The 15651-nt window shown below is 40.3% G+C and overlaps 1 protein-coding gene across 1 annotated transcript in view; it reads left to right on the forward strand.

Annotated features, from left to right (window-relative positions):
- LOC139202269 (contactin-associated protein-like 4) overlaps positions 1 to 15651 on the forward strand; it is a 94797-nt gene that overhangs the window by 9301 nt on the left and 69845 nt on the right. Inside the window, exon 2 of the mRNA XM_070831662.1 lies at positions 11867 to 11977. Within this exon, the coding sequence (XP_070687763.1) occupies positions 11867 to 11977 (111 nt within the window). The remainder of the gene's footprint in view (positions 1 to 11866; positions 11978 to 15651) is intronic.

The following is a 15651-nucleotide window of genomic DNA, read 5'->3' on the forward strand; positions in this document are numbered from 1 at the left end:
TTGCACAAATATGGCGTTTGAAGATAAATCCTCTGAAGTATGAGTTATATTAACAATGTCTCCTAACCACAGTAGCAGTGGGTTGCCTCAAAAGTTACATGAAAAACGGTTGTTTGTTTGCTTATTCTTTGGCCACTCTTCTAAAAATGACCATGAAGTCAGAGTGAAATCATGTTTTATCCCTTTTAGCAGTGAAATATGTCAACATGTTTTTAACTGTACCACTATGACCGTCATTCAATGAATAGGATATATTAAAATCAATCCTTTTAGTCTCTGGAGGGTCGTGATGGTGTTCATTGACAGCAGCAGGATGCCAGAGTGCCAGTGTTCCACTGAAGGGAGCAAGAGTCAAAGTAGAGATACTGTAGCTTACATGTCAAAGGCAGGCAGCATCTTGTTAGTGGTATTGAAGAGTAACAACCACACACAAATGAACCAAAGTGACATTTGCAGGAATGTTTACATGCTGTTTATTATGCTGTAGCTGATCCGCTAATGAGCAATCTACCTCTTATGTACTGCACTTAATCACAAGTGAATATTTGTTTGGTTGCTCATTCAACAAACTAAGGTGCAAGATGCGTGCTTATGTTAGTAAATCAGGAAAGGAGAGTTTAGTGGGAAAGCTACTGTGGTTTGATGTTGATAAACATTTGTGGCGATTTTGTAGTATTAAAATGAATGAATGCAAAAATATCAAGTGTCCTCATGAAACTCAATAATAATAATAACTTTATTATATAGCACCTTTCATAGCTACTGTTATTGTGAATACTGTAAGTGCTTCACAAACAAGCACAAATAAAAGATAGCAGCAGTACAATGAAATACAAAAGCACAATGACCAAAGAAAAATAACAAATAAAACAACTAAACTTAAAGAAAGATAAAAAAAACAAACATAAAATAACAGATAAGTAACAGATAAAATAATCAAGAAAAGGCCACAGGCTACAGTAAGTCTTGAGAGATGATTTGAGGGGAGTGAATATTCTAGTCAAAGCCTCTCTCAGGTAAGGTATTCCAAAGGGTCGAGGCCCTGACAGTGATCGCTCTGACACCTGAGGCTTTAGCCATGATCAGGGAATAGCTTACAGGTGCTCAGCGCCATACAATGCAAGGCATTCAAAGTCGAGATTAAGATTTTAAAATCAATATTAAAATGGACAGGCAATGAAGGCAAGCTAAAAAAGACAAGATATGATCTTGCTTTCACGTTCTTGTTAAAGGTCTGGTTGTAGCGTTTTGGACACCCTGAAGCTGTGTAAACGCGGCATTATAATAATCCAATCAAGAAGTGATAAAAGCTTAAATAATTCTTTGAAGATTATAAAAAGTAATAATGGATCTCATTCTTGAGATGTTCCTCAAGTGGAAAAAACACAACTGAGCAAACCTTTAAATGAATAAAGATTGTCGTTTTGGAAGAGTTATGCTGCCATCCAATCAATTATGCAGGGAAGATAACTAAGCTAATTCCAATGATTTGCAGGAAAGTACAGTTGAGTGTCATCTGCATAGCAATGAAATCAAATATGCTACTTTTGACCATTAGTAGTGCTGTGGAGCTAAAGAGGTCCCTCTTTGTTTGTTTTGTGTGCATTATGTACATGAAGCAGTTTCTTTCAATAGTTTCACAGATCTAGAGGTGGCTGTAAATTGCCATGAATTATTGCAAATGACTAAGAAAAGCAGTGAAGAAGAAACCCACAAGCTACTACACACGGAATGCAGCTTTCAAAATGTTAAGAAAATTAGCCTTGGAAATGTTTTATGAGGAAGGAAAAGCTCATAAATTATAGAAATAAGTTCCTATTGGCAGTTTCACACATTTCACATATTCACGTATCTTCCCTCACTGCTACTCCCATCTCAATCAATTAAACAGCAAATTAGTTATGAATACAATTAATAATCACCTAACCTGCCTTGACCTTGCCTCTTTCCTATTAAATGACAGCCTTTGTATTTGTTGATGTGTTGAGTGGAGTGGTGCAGTGGGAGTGGGCCATATGTGTGCTTCTTGAAATAAATAATAATCGTAACTGTCAGGACACTTGTTCATGCACTGATTCTATTTTGACCACTCTCTCTTTATGCAAAGAGCCTAACAGTATGTGATGATACTGGACTTCTGCTTAGCCCAAACCAGACACCATCGATGCAACACTCCTGGGTCTTATTTCTGTTGTCATGGTCATCATCCCATGTTTTTTTTGATAATTTATGACGTGTTTTAAACAAGTTTAGTTTAAATCCAGTTATTTTATTATAATCAACTTGCATGATGGCCAAAACTACAAAACAATGACCCAGTTTGTGAAAGACACCTTGACCCCTCCTTTTTACAGCATGCATGTATCAATGTGGGCTATTATGTAAGAATTGAAGAGGCCTTGGGGAACTGTGTAACTTTTCAGTTGCAGGATCTCAACTGAGAAAAATTCTATCCTTGCTAAAAAATCAGCAAATACAACAAAATATATACCCGGAGCATGTAGATCTAGTATTATTAGTGACTTTATTAGACAGTGACAACAGAGGCACAGAAGAAACTGGGGATACGACAGTACGACAGAGACAGTAATGACACGCAATGAAGGTCACAGCTTGACTTGAACTAAACCAGCAATAGTTGTGACCACACAATCATGAGGCCACACAATGACCACGCGATTACCGCGGCACTCTGTAGATATAGTATTTCAAAGAGCCCCTAATCTTAACAAAGTATTTATTTTAACCTCTCCCAAAGCCTTAACCTTACATGGATTTGTTAAGGGTTTAGCAAAGCACAGTTAAATGATGTCATCTAGGCAATAAGATAAATAAATAGTCATATGTATCGTTCTGCAGGTCAATTATTTTGTGGTTTAATTTAGTGGAATTGTTGCGATTCACCCACACAGTCCTACAAAATCTATGTTGCTCAAGTCATGCACAAGCTGTTTTTGTCTTTCAGAAAAGAAGACAATGCTTTGCTTGATTCCTGAAAATGTCTTTCAGAAATTTCAGTTCCTCTCCACCTATAGGGAAAGCAAACCCTAAGCCCTAGAGGCAAAACAGAGAGAAAGAAGAGCATGATAATTTCTAAAGAGCATTTCTTGGTGACTTAATGTCCTCTCAATGAGAATATCTGAGAAGAAAAGTATGCCATCAATTTCTCGTTCCTATTTTGAAATGCAAATATGATCCATTAATGAAATGCTCATCACATACTCCACACATCTCCCCCTGGGTCCATTAGTCGAAGTGATGTAACCTGCAGCAATCCTCCCAAATCTACATAAGACTGACATATTTCATTGTGAATGATTTTGAATTTTCCCTCTCATTAATGTTGTGTTTGCATTCATTTCTTCTGTGCTTGTCTCAGCACTCGGCATGTGTGCTAATGTGATGAGGGTTAAACCTTGCAGACTCCAGATAAATGTTTTAATTGCTGCTTTGTTGCAATGCAGTTTTCTTTTGATCATTTAATTCTGCTGATTAGGTCTGCCTCCCATGGAGCCACATTTTAATGTAGTTAGCACAAAAGAAATTACAGCATTGTTTTTTTTATAACATTTCAGAAAAAGTGGGTAATTATGTTGCATAGAGAACAGTTTATCTACAAGTGTACTGTAAATGTAATGTAATTTTCCAACTAGGGAGGTCTTAGATGGTGAGTCAGCAGAATTACTGGCCACCTGGTGTGTCACCATCAGACAGATGAAGGGCTGAAAATGAGGAACAAATATTTCTCTTAGTGTTTACAGCACGGCAGCAGAGCATCTCACTTAAGCTGTCAGACCGTCAGGCTGCAGTCTGCAGCCAAAGCAGGCGCAGGATTCACATCAGTCGCAGACAAACTCTGCTTTACTAAAAACTATTGGCAAACTATTGGTTTGATAAAATACTAATGAGGACACCTTGCAACTCAGATAAGTCAAGAAATGAAAAGATAATTTACAAATGAAGGCTTTTGGAAATTAGCCATTAATCAGAGCTGACTTTTAGTACAAAGTGGATATTATTTAGTCTGTTTTCACAAAGGGACCTTTGAGAGTAGTTAATTAGAAACAAGACTAGTCTACAGCCAAGCTTGCTCCTCAGTGAGGCTGTAATGTTCATCATAAACAAATCAAACTGTTTGAAAGGTCAAAGTTTCCGTCCAATCTGTGTTTTTGGGATGGAAATGTAGCTGCATCAGATGGTCCACTACTTTGGTCCAGACTGAACAAATTTTGGATGGATTGCCATGAAATTCTTCAAGAAACATTCATGGTCTCCAGAGGATGAATCCCACTGACATTGTTGATCGCCTGCGATTTTCTCTAGCATCAAAAGGTTAATTTTTTTTTTAGTTCTTATTGAAATATTCTTACTATAAAATAGATTCTGTGAAATTTGGTACAAATATTCATAGTCCTCAGAGGATGAATGCTTCTGTTTGCTTCCCTGACTTTTCATCTTGTGCCATCATCGGTTCTTAGTATGAATGTGTGAAATGCTTTAGTTTATGATCAAATACCTGAGGTACCGACATAAATAATGACATTCCCATCAGCCTCAGATGTGCTTTGCCTTTAGTACTAATAACAAAATGTTAGTTAATCATGATAGTACACTAAGACGGTGAGCATGATAAACATCGCCAATGTCATATGGCTGCATCTTCTAGAGGTCATGAATGTCGGGACATTTCATGGCAGTCCAGTGTTGTTGAGATATTTCAGTTTAGATCAACCAACATGCCATCCCTAGAGCCAAGCTGCTAACTTGGCTAAAAAAGAACATTTCTCTAGTGTTACTTTTAACCATTTTGAAGCCCATGTTATAAACAAGTTGTTTTTTCCTTGACATTTCCACAGCGACATGCCTTGGGAGACACGCTGACACGCAGAGACGATGAGACCTCACACATAGTACAAAGTACAATGTGACATCATGCTGTCACAGAAATCTCAGTCGTCTGTCCAAGAACTGATGTGCAAGAGACTGCTTGGTTCTCATTAAATTATACACTAAATATACAATTTCACAGATGGCAAGGCAGAGATTTTTTGCTCATTATTAGAATACAGGGTGTCACCTTGTCGTCAACTACAGAGTTGTAGAAAATGTGGTTTTTGACATTTCTAAGTGTAAACACTACTTTCTGGTAGTGTACAGTGTAAACCTATTTGAGTGTATGTTGATCATCATGTGTTGACCTGTTTTAGCTTGAGTGTGTCTGTCACCATCTCACCTATTGAGCAGAGGTCTGATTCTATGTCCTTATGGATATGCTGGATGATCCTGGTGATAAACTGGAGTTTGAATTTCTTATAAATGTTTTATTTTAGTGTTTAGAAGGTTTACTGTTGGCAGAAGTTAGTGCTCTTGTGCACCTTTTGGTTTCCAGCATTATTTCTACAGTTACAGCTACAGTCTACCTAGGTAAACGCTGAGACGTTTGTAAAGACAAACAAACAAGCACAACTGTTTTCCTTGATGGGTAGAGGAAGAGGGAGGGAGAGAGCGAGAGAGGGAGGGAGAGATCACACTGATCAACAAGTTGATTCTGACTGTCTAGGACACTTCTACTGCTCTAAACTCTTTTACCTTTAGTTTGCTGCAGTGATGGATGGTACTCATCAGTATTCAGCATCTTTGCATCTGTTGTTGTCTCTCTGGCGGTGCAGTTATTTCACTGAAATAGTGAGCTGGATGATCTATTGCGGATAGATGGACTTTCTGTCTCTGTACCCCTGTGTCTCAATTGTAAAACACAACGGCTGCGTTGTCAATTGACTTCCATCAGTTGATGTTTAATACAAAGAGACGTACATACAAACAAACAAATGGTATTCAAGGTACAGTGGCAATGTGCTGATCCAGGCCGAGAGTGCGATAAAAGTTTTGCGGATATCACAGTGGTGTAGCCTGACAAGCTGATGGTCATCATGATGCCACCAGTGTTCAGACTTACAATTGCATAACACCTGCGACCATTGTTTTCTATGTAACAATCAATTGAAGATAAGAATAATGAAGTAAAGTAAGAAACACTTCTGATCATATAAAATCTACACTGGAAAAACTTCACATTTCCTGCATGATGATTTTGAATTGCGTGTGTTGGTGGAGATGTGTGTGTCCACAAACAACCATTCTGTATACACCCCCACCCAGATGAGTTAAAAAAGATAAGTTTAAGGCAATTGGTATAGGAAACAGTGACATGAGGTGTCTACTGCTGTCGATTCATTCAGTATTGTAAATGAATTCACTTCTGCTGTCAGTCTAGCCTACTATCAAGAGTAGAGTAAAGAAACTGTGACTTCCTTGTTTTAGAAATGTTTTGTAATACCATGTATCCATGCTTGACTTGTCCCAGTCAGCTGTTAAGCAGGCCTTTACCTTCATTTTCCTCGGAGCTTTCTGAATTTGTGCTTTGCCTCTTTGTCATAGTCACCTTTTAAATGTCACCACTCCTCAGAGGAAAATCAGAGCTGCCTGTTCAAACACCTGTGCTTCTTCTATCCAGTTATTCTCGGCCAAGGCCATGCTCTCTCAACACATTATCCACTGAGGTTTTACAGTGCTCATTTCACCTCTTTAGACTAATTCAGGTGTATTTTGCAGTCAGTGCTCTGCTATTATCCCAAGTTTGCTCTGTGAGTCTGTCAGTTTCAGGCCTGGTGGATGGAGATGAAGAATCAGCCGCAGTATGAATTGTGTTATGATCCACCAACATCTGGAAATGTTTGTCAGAAATGGAGTGAAAAATGTAACTTGATGAAATTCTATTGTTTATTTATTCGGTGCACGGTGTTGCAATGGTTTGCACTATTGCCTCACAGAAAGAAGGGTCAAGGTTCAAATCAGCTGTCTGGTAGGTTTGCTCTTTGAACATTGAACCCTTCTGTGTAGAGTTGGGTGGGTTTTCTCTGGGTACTCTGTCTTCCTCCCACAGTCCAAAGACATGTTACGTGAGTGGTGCCTCTTTGTATCAGACTGACTGGCAATCAGTCCAGAGTGCAACTCTGCCTCTCGCCCACTGTCTGCTGCTTGGTTCCAGTCCCCCACGACTGCTAAGAACAAGCGGTATAGATAATGGATAGAGGCACTGGACGTTGCACTGGATCAAAATTATCCATCCATTCATTATCTTCTTCGTGGTCAGGTCGTGGTGGCAACAGGTCAAGCAGGGCAGCTCAGACGCCCTTCTCCAGCAGTGCTTTCCAGCTCCACCTGGGGGATCCTGAGGCGTTCCCAGGTCAGATGAGATATATAATCTCGCCAGCGAGTTCTGGGTCTGCCCGGGGGTCTCCTACCCGTGGGACGTGCAGCCGCAAACCTTCTGGCCTCCCACTTTAGCTTGACGGCCTCCCTCACAGACGACTTTAGGATACTCTCAACTGCTGTTTGGTGTATAAGCAACAACCAGAGCCTTCCCCCCAGCAACCTGTAGTCACATAGAGGCGGCCCTCTCGCTCACTGGGGAGAACTTCAACACTGTTGTGCTCAGCCAGGAGCTCAAGAGTATCCCCACACCTGCCCGGCGCCTCTCTCCTTTTCTGAAGTTGCCCAGAGTGAGAGTCCAGCCCCTCTCCAGGAGTTTGTTTGCAGAGCCGACACTGTGTGTAGAGACAAGCCCAACTATATCTAGCTGGTACCATTCAGCCTCCCACATCAGCTCCTCTCCATTTCCACCAGTGAGGTGACGTTCCACTTCCCCAGAGCCAGTCTGTACGCTCAGGACCCTGTTTCAGCCAGTCGCCCAGCTTGCCATGCACCTGACCCCTGTAACAGCCCCTGCATCTGATGAGCCCACAGCTCGGCGGCTCCACATTATTCATTCAGGCTTGGCCCAGCTGGACCCTTGGATCCAGGCCCAGCCAACAGATGCTTGCCGCTGAGCTCCCCTCCCACGTCTGGCTCCTGGAGGGGGCCCTGGTTTCCCTAACCAAGGCGAGGGAACACTGAACTTCCAGCTCCACTTCATACTGGTTTTTTTTTTTAATCACCCCTTGAGGGGGACTCCATCTTTGGTGGGAAGGGGGGGTAACTCGAAGTCATCCTGTTGGATAAAACAATCATCCAAACATAGATCACCACTTGTTGGCACAGCAGGCCATTGAGGTCTTGGATTTCCCCACATGTTGAAGTGGTGCACATGGTGCTGTAATAAGAGCAATTTGATGAGGTTGGAGGGTCTTTGATTGATCAAACAATGTGTTTATCTGATCTATCGTAAGTTACGATTGTTAACATGCTCATTTAACAAGGTTACTATCTGCAGTAGTAACCTAGATGGTCGCCAGCTAGAAATGAGAAGCCTACTTTTGTCTACCTACACTGTAAACCTGGATTTTGTTTGAACATGAACTGTGTAGTAGTGATTAATTATTCTTTCCTGTTTTGTATAAACAGTGTCTCATTACTAAACCAAATAAATTGTTTGTAATACTTTGCAATAATCCAGATTAGCAAAGATAACTGAACTTTATGTGTCTGTCAGAGGGGCGGGGCTGGTGTCTGTGTTCAACCGCTCTGTGAGCAGTTTACCCGGACGTGTATTTGAAGACAGCCGGTGAGTGTTAAAGTTGATATTTTACTGGATTGACCCACAAGACCAGTCCAGATAATGACTTAGTGTTAAGTGTGTTATGTGTTAAGAAGAAGGTTATCTGTCGGTTCAACGTTTACAACAGCGCACTTGTTTGCATGTGCTAGTGGCTAATGCTAACCACAAGCTAGCGGGCTAGCTAACATAACAAAGTTAGCGTTAGCAGGGCTACCAGGGTGATATTGTGTGGATGTTAAGACCCTTTCATTAGCAGAGGGCTGTCAGTCAGGTTCTTGTGAAGATGCAGTGGAAGTATTGTGAGTTTGTATCAGAGAAAAAGGGGTCACCTGTTAAAACATTACAGGTTAAAACATGGGAGCTGTTTCAACCCATGGCAATAGCATGCTCTGGCATGATTTCTCTTATTCATAGCATTTCATGTGATTTGTGAGGTGTTAATCACTCATATTCATGTAACGATGCCCTTCCCTTCATTCAATTCAATTCAATTTATTTTGTATAGCCCAATATCACAACAGAGTGTCTCATAGTGCTTTACAAAGTTCACTGAAATAAACAAGTGTAAGCGAACAAACAATCTAATAAAGAGTCCAGCAGTCGATGAGGCCAATGGATCAGTCCGGTGGATCAGTCCGAGGCATCACCTGCCCTTTATGACCCTCCTTCTTCGGGAAGGAAAAACTCAAAAAACCCAGTGGGAAAAGAGAAACCTCCGGGAGCACCACAGTGAAGGAGAGATCCAGCTCCCAAGGACGGACAGGCTGTAGCCTTGGACAGACGCACATCCATTGGCTGGTGGAGAACCACATCAGCGGGGCCAGGACCAGGATCCATAGGAACCAGGGAACCACATCAGCAGAACCAGGACCAGGATCAACAGGAACCAGAGAACCACATCAGCGGGACCGGGACCAGGACCCACAGGAACACAGGAACTTCGTATGTCCAATATGTTTAGATTTATGAGTACGTAAGAAATGTGTAAGCACAATATGTTGTGTATGTATGTTAGTATTTAATGTTAAGGTCTTATCAAAGAGAAGTCAGCACATTGAGTAGTAAGATAAGATAAGAAGGAAATTACTTTGCCAGAGTACAATACAAAAGTCATGCAGGCACCTGCGACTGCTTTTCAGCTGCTGCCATCCTCTGTTCTGTAGTTCTGCTTGGGTACACAGGTTTAGGGTTAGATCAGGACTGCATAATAATGTTCTTTAAGCCCAAATTAACAGATCATGTGACCTCCAGTCAAGTTTGAGAGGCTTGTTTTAATGCCTGTCTGTATGTGTCCAGTTTTCAGGATATAGCAGATATTTTGTAAATGCTCTGATCATTTGTCTTCTCCAGTCAAATGGAAAAGTGGCTGAAATTGTTGCCGAGCAATTTTAAGGAATTAATTTACTTGTCTTTTGATTGACAGGGTTTGTGCAATACTGCAAGACTGCAGAATGTTATCTTGCACTGTTTTTTTAAAAAAATAAATGTTTTTCTCAACATTTAAATGTGTTTAATTTTCTTCCTCTTCTTTAATTTCTTGGGGGTGCAAAGAAAATTAGTTAAGTGAGACTAATGATCGTCTGTCAATACAACTTAACCTGTTTAGTTTCAGCATGTGTAAAAACTACAGTGGTTTAAGGCAACGGGTTTCCACGCAAATTTCTAGTAAACTCAACTAATTCGGGGTAACAGTGTATGTCTGAAATAAGCAAAACAGGCAGAGCAGTGTTTTGCTTGGAAAAGTGCTGCATTTTAACAGATATGTTTTGCATCTGAAAACATACGAAAAACATTAGCCAAAGTTTTGAAAATTGAGAACTGGGAGGATATTCAATTTCACATGTTTGACACATTGGTGAGCAGAGGAAGTTTTAGAGTGGCTATAGCAGGAGTTGATAGTTCAAAAGAGTTTCTGGTAGAATCTGAAGATTCAGCAAGTGACCTGAACTTCATGGAAATGCACAAACAAAACAAACTCGGAAATGTCTGCAAAGAGGAGTTAGAGCGGCTAGACTTAGGTGGATATGACAGGCTATTCAAAACTGTCAAAAGCCTGTTGTTTATAGTCTGAGGTAATGAAAATCCCACTGTGCTTGAAATGAAGTTCAATAATGTTGACAAAGTAATCTCAACTGAAGCCTCGTTGTCAGAGTAGGGAGACAGGACTGGGTACCTCTGAATGGATTGTGAATAATTTGAACTGGCTCTCCTCGCAGTGGTGGGAAACGGCATCCATTAAAAAAGAGATTTTATATCACACTTACACAGTAATCATGGAAGCCAGGGAACATTTCATAATTAGTAAATAATAAAGCATTCCGGAGAAACTGCTTCCCCTATAAATGACAAATTTGGCCACATCTCCTGACAAACTGCTTTTGTCAGCTGCAGAACAACAGCCCTAAATGTTTCTTGCTAAAGGACTGTTTAGCAGGCTGGATACTGGCTGACACAGAGAACTTAAATCTGGGTCTTCCGCTGGATGGTTGGCAACTCTGAAACCTTAAACCAATACAGCTTCCCTCTCTGTACTTTTGCAGTTTTCCATGTAAACTAGCCCCTTCAGCAATTACATGTAGTCTGATTTTCTGTGTTTTTGTTGAATCGTAACGTCAAACATAGACACTCATGAAATCTATTTCTACTGCTAATTGCTGATTGATGATGATAAAAATGAGTGAACATTTAAACACTACCCACAACTGTACACAATCACATATAAGTGGCTGGTTGTGTTCATTATATTAAAGCTATGTATATGTGTGTAAGTAGGATAAAATCATTGCTGTTTTTTCGTCTATAACTTCATCAAGCGATACATTAATATACATATACATTAATAATATCAAGTGTTTGATCATATTTAACATAAGTATTATTTATTTTGATGGTTGCAATTGCTTGCTATGTGTCATCAATAACCTCAAAATAAGCACATTTTATACAATCATTTTTTGCAGACACTTACTCTTCACGGGTCACTAATTCAGAGTCAATTTGTTCTCAACAGTTCTTATCCTTGACATTTATAAACATCAAAGTTTATGAGGCATGAAAAGGTCTTTCCTCTTCCACTGAAACCAAGTTGTCTCATTCTTGTTCCTGCTCCGTGTGACCCATTATCTGCCCCAGTCAACACTAATCTGTTATTGGTACTCAACAGAGCTCCAACTTCAACCTTTCAATTAGGAGAAGACTTTGTCACTTCCTTCAGGCTGCATTTCACCAACATTATTTGTGAGATATCACTGTCAAGTGTTGTGTATATATAGTGATCCCTGTGTTTTCTGCTTTGTGATTGGTTAACAGAGGTATGTGACAGCCCACTGGTGACCAATCTGCCTCAGTCATCATTCAGAAGCTCCTCCCAGCTAACCAGCAGCCATGGGCCGGTTTTTGCAAAGGTCAACAGGAGAGAAGGTGAGGAATCGTTCATTGCTATCTCCATTGTCCCACTGAAATATTTTACCGCTGCGCCAGATGGATTCACACCTGGGACATTGTCGTAAATAATGACTGAGCTGATTCTGTTATTGACTGTGATACATAAGAGGGCCTACTTTAGGGTGCAGGGCTTTTAGTGTCTCATATTTAAAGCTACGCTCAAAAGCTTTACACCTCGAGCACCCTGAGTATTTCAAGCTTTAAAAGTTTGAGTGACTTCATTACCAGAATTCATTACTCAGACTTAATCTAACAAACATCCTGCAGTAAAATTGCTGTGTAAAAGACGGTGGGACAACGATTATGTTCAGTCGTGTTGATTAATATAGTTTTCCCAGGAGAGAGAGAGAGAGAGAAAGAGTTCACTGTAGTTTAATAGACTTTTTTCTGTTTGACTTATCACTGGATGGGATAAATTCTCAAGCAAACACCAGAGCAGAAATGTACTTGGGTAAACATATGACGGGGACGTGACACACCTCTCTGTTATGCAGCCATATATTTACATTTTCAATTTAAATTGTGCAATTTGACTTGAATGTCAATCCACTCTGTTTTAAACCAGCTGTCTAAAAGCATAGTTTTAATGTAAAACTCCATGGCTGCACACGTGTGCTCCCTGTATCTTGTGGACCACACAGCAATTGCCCAAGGGGTCGGCATTTCTTGATGTTCATTAATCTTAACAACATTTTTAAAAAGGGTTTGCTGTTAGCTTCCTGACTAACAAATGAAGTAGGGATGGAGTGAGAGAGGGAGAGGGAGGGAGAGAGAGAGCGTGCAGCAGCTGAGGAACAAGAAGTGAACATTCATGGCAGTTACATACTAAAACAAAGATGTATTTACCATACATCCCCCTTAGAGACAGATAATCTGGTGATTTCAGTCCCCTCTTCCATCTCTGTGTGTCTCCTCCATTAATTCATCCATCTGAAACATCAGAGTCACGCAATGATAAGCAGCAAAAAAACATCAGGGTGACATGTTCTTTCCTTGTAGGTGAAAATTGTCTCTCAAACGATGATGTCTTCATCATTAGTCATCATTAATTTACCTAATCTTCATGCAAATGGGAAGGTGCTAAAGAGATTTCTGATCTCTGCCCCCAAGATTCGCCAGTTCCTGGAAGTACTTGGTTGAAATATGCTAAATGTAAGAGGTTCCCGTTAGCTCATGCTCCATGGTTAAAACTCTACCCTTTTCTGTTAAAGCTGTGACCTTTTCCCACTTTTTCACAGTTGTATTTAAAAGCACACACAGTGAGGGGTTTGGGGAGTGGGCCATCCATAAAAAGTTTTACCTTTTTATGCACTCAGTGACATCAGTTGTCAAGAAACACCTTACCTTCAGGCCAGTGAAAAAAAGGCAATGTCCCTCGACTGAATCTCCCTCTTGGTCTGTTCTGTGGACTGCAGTGGTGCATTTTTCCTCTAGTGCAGGAGAGAGTCTTTGCCTCTCTACAGGACACAGAGCCCAAAACATCAAAGGCAGCCCTCAGCTGGAGTCACACAGTCTGAGAGATACCTCTGTAGTGATGGTAGATGTGTGGGCGATAGATAGATAGATGGATAGATAGATAGATAGATCAGACAGCGGTTACTGCCAACCGTCTGTATTGTAGAAATGCTTTGGAGTTATATTAGACTAGTACATCAAAAACTCTCCACAGGGCCACCTCCTCTCAATAGGGGTATAAATCCGACTTGTGATTCACCCACCACAATAAAAATTCAAGAGGGAGCTCTCAACTGGATGCTGATGTGGGGCTTTGTGAAGGGCTATCATGGCTTTTTTTTGGGAAGGAACGGTTTGCAGATTTCTCAATTTAGAGAGCACAGTGGCTGAGTGTTGTGCCAGAGCACAGAATCATCAGGGAGTCTGGGATTTCTCTCTCTTTTACTCCTCTATAATTTAACCAACGTGGAGACAAACTGAAGATAAGCCAGCGGAGTATTGTTTTCTGAATAAGTGTCATTGTAAATGCTGTACAGATTGTTTCCTGTAAACACATTCCAACACAATGCAAGGAATGAATATAAGAGAGACAAATTGTTTTCCTCATGTCTTGGGTCTGTAGGTACTGATGTAACATAAAGCCAATCATACAGCTGGTCCAGCTCCAGCAGCCTACAGCAGTGGTTCCCTAAATGGGTGCTGCGGCACCCCAGGGTGCCTTGAGCTCTTGAGGCCAAGTATGCCGCAAGATTTATCATATTACTGTTCAATTATTTGCTCATTTTAAATAATGTTTCACTACTTTACAAAGTGTGTGGCATTTTACATTATCACTGTTTCCTATTACGTTTTCTGTCAAGCAGAGAAATATCACCATATTAAAAGTTTAATATGCAGTGATGCCACAGCTAATGACATGACAACTCATGGCTGCTGCTTGTCACAATAACACAAGTAGAGCTTTTCAGGAACAGAAAATAGTGACCATCAGAGCAGGAGACAGAGAGCCTTGATTGATAAACAGAGATGGTGCTACATCTCTGCCATCATCGCAATCTGAGATGACTGAAAATGAGCTGGCCCACAAAACTAAAATGAGACTGAATTCTATTTAGCTAAGTGCCTGTTTGTGTAGCGCAGTGCATTCACTGCGGTATTATGTGTTTCCAACATCATATTTGTGTGATCTGGCTCTGTCATCCCTGAAATACATGAAAACAAGACAAGAAACCACATGGCAGTGGAGTCAGCGGGGTGTTGTCTCTCCCCACATCAGAGAGTGTGGTGTGCTCACATGTCCCATTAAAATGCCAGAAATCTTTTTTTCTGTTTTGTTTTGTTTGTTTACCGTTTTTTGATTAAGGCAGGAGAAAAGGCTATACGAGGACAAACAATCACAGACTGTGCAGAACTCAGCTGCCAGGCTTTTAACCAGAACTAGGAGGTTCGATCACATCGCAGGAGTTTTAATCTCGTTACACTGGCTCACTGTTTGTTTCGGGATCGATTTTAAGATCTAATTGATCACCTTTAGGGCTCTTCATGATCTGGCTCCAGTTCATATTTTAGACATTTTAGTCTAGTTTTGTGTAGTTTGTGATCCTTGGGCAGAGTCCAGTGTCCATTCTGAAAACTAAAAAAGGGACAGAGCCTTGGCTGTTCTGGTCCTGAGGCTCTGGATTGACCTGTCTGAGGACATAAGGCTGTCTGAAGCAGTGTCCTCGTTCAACACTCTACTCAAAACACACTTTTATGGGAGAGCATCTCCTGCCTGCCTGCATATTTTATTTGTTTTTAATTTCATGTTTATTATTTAGTGTCTCTAACCTTGCGTTTTACTACCTTTGTGATTCATAATGAGTGTATTTTTTATGGGGTTTAGTTTAGATTTTATTTAATCACTCAGTTTTAATTGTTTGTACTGTAAAGCACTGAAACTACTTTGAAAGGTGCTATGCAAAAAATATATTTATACTACTATACTGCTACTACTAGTACTACTACTACTAATAATAATACTTTGAAATTATTAGTAAGTTAGATTTAAAGAAATGAGAGAAATACATTTAACACTAGTGTATTTAATTTACCTGTTGGCTTTTATTCTAATTGAGAACGGGTCTATATTTTTGAAATTACTGTAACGTAATACATTTCCTCAGCTTTTGAATCTCTCAGTGTACCAGTGCACCAGT

The sequence above is a fragment of the Pempheris klunzingeri genome, chromosome 6 (genome assembly GCF_042242105.1).
Source record: "Pempheris klunzingeri isolate RE-2024b chromosome 6, fPemKlu1.hap1, whole genome shotgun sequence".
Taxonomy (NCBI): Eukaryota; Metazoa; Chordata; class Actinopteri; order Acropomatiformes; family Pempheridae; genus Pempheris; species Pempheris klunzingeri.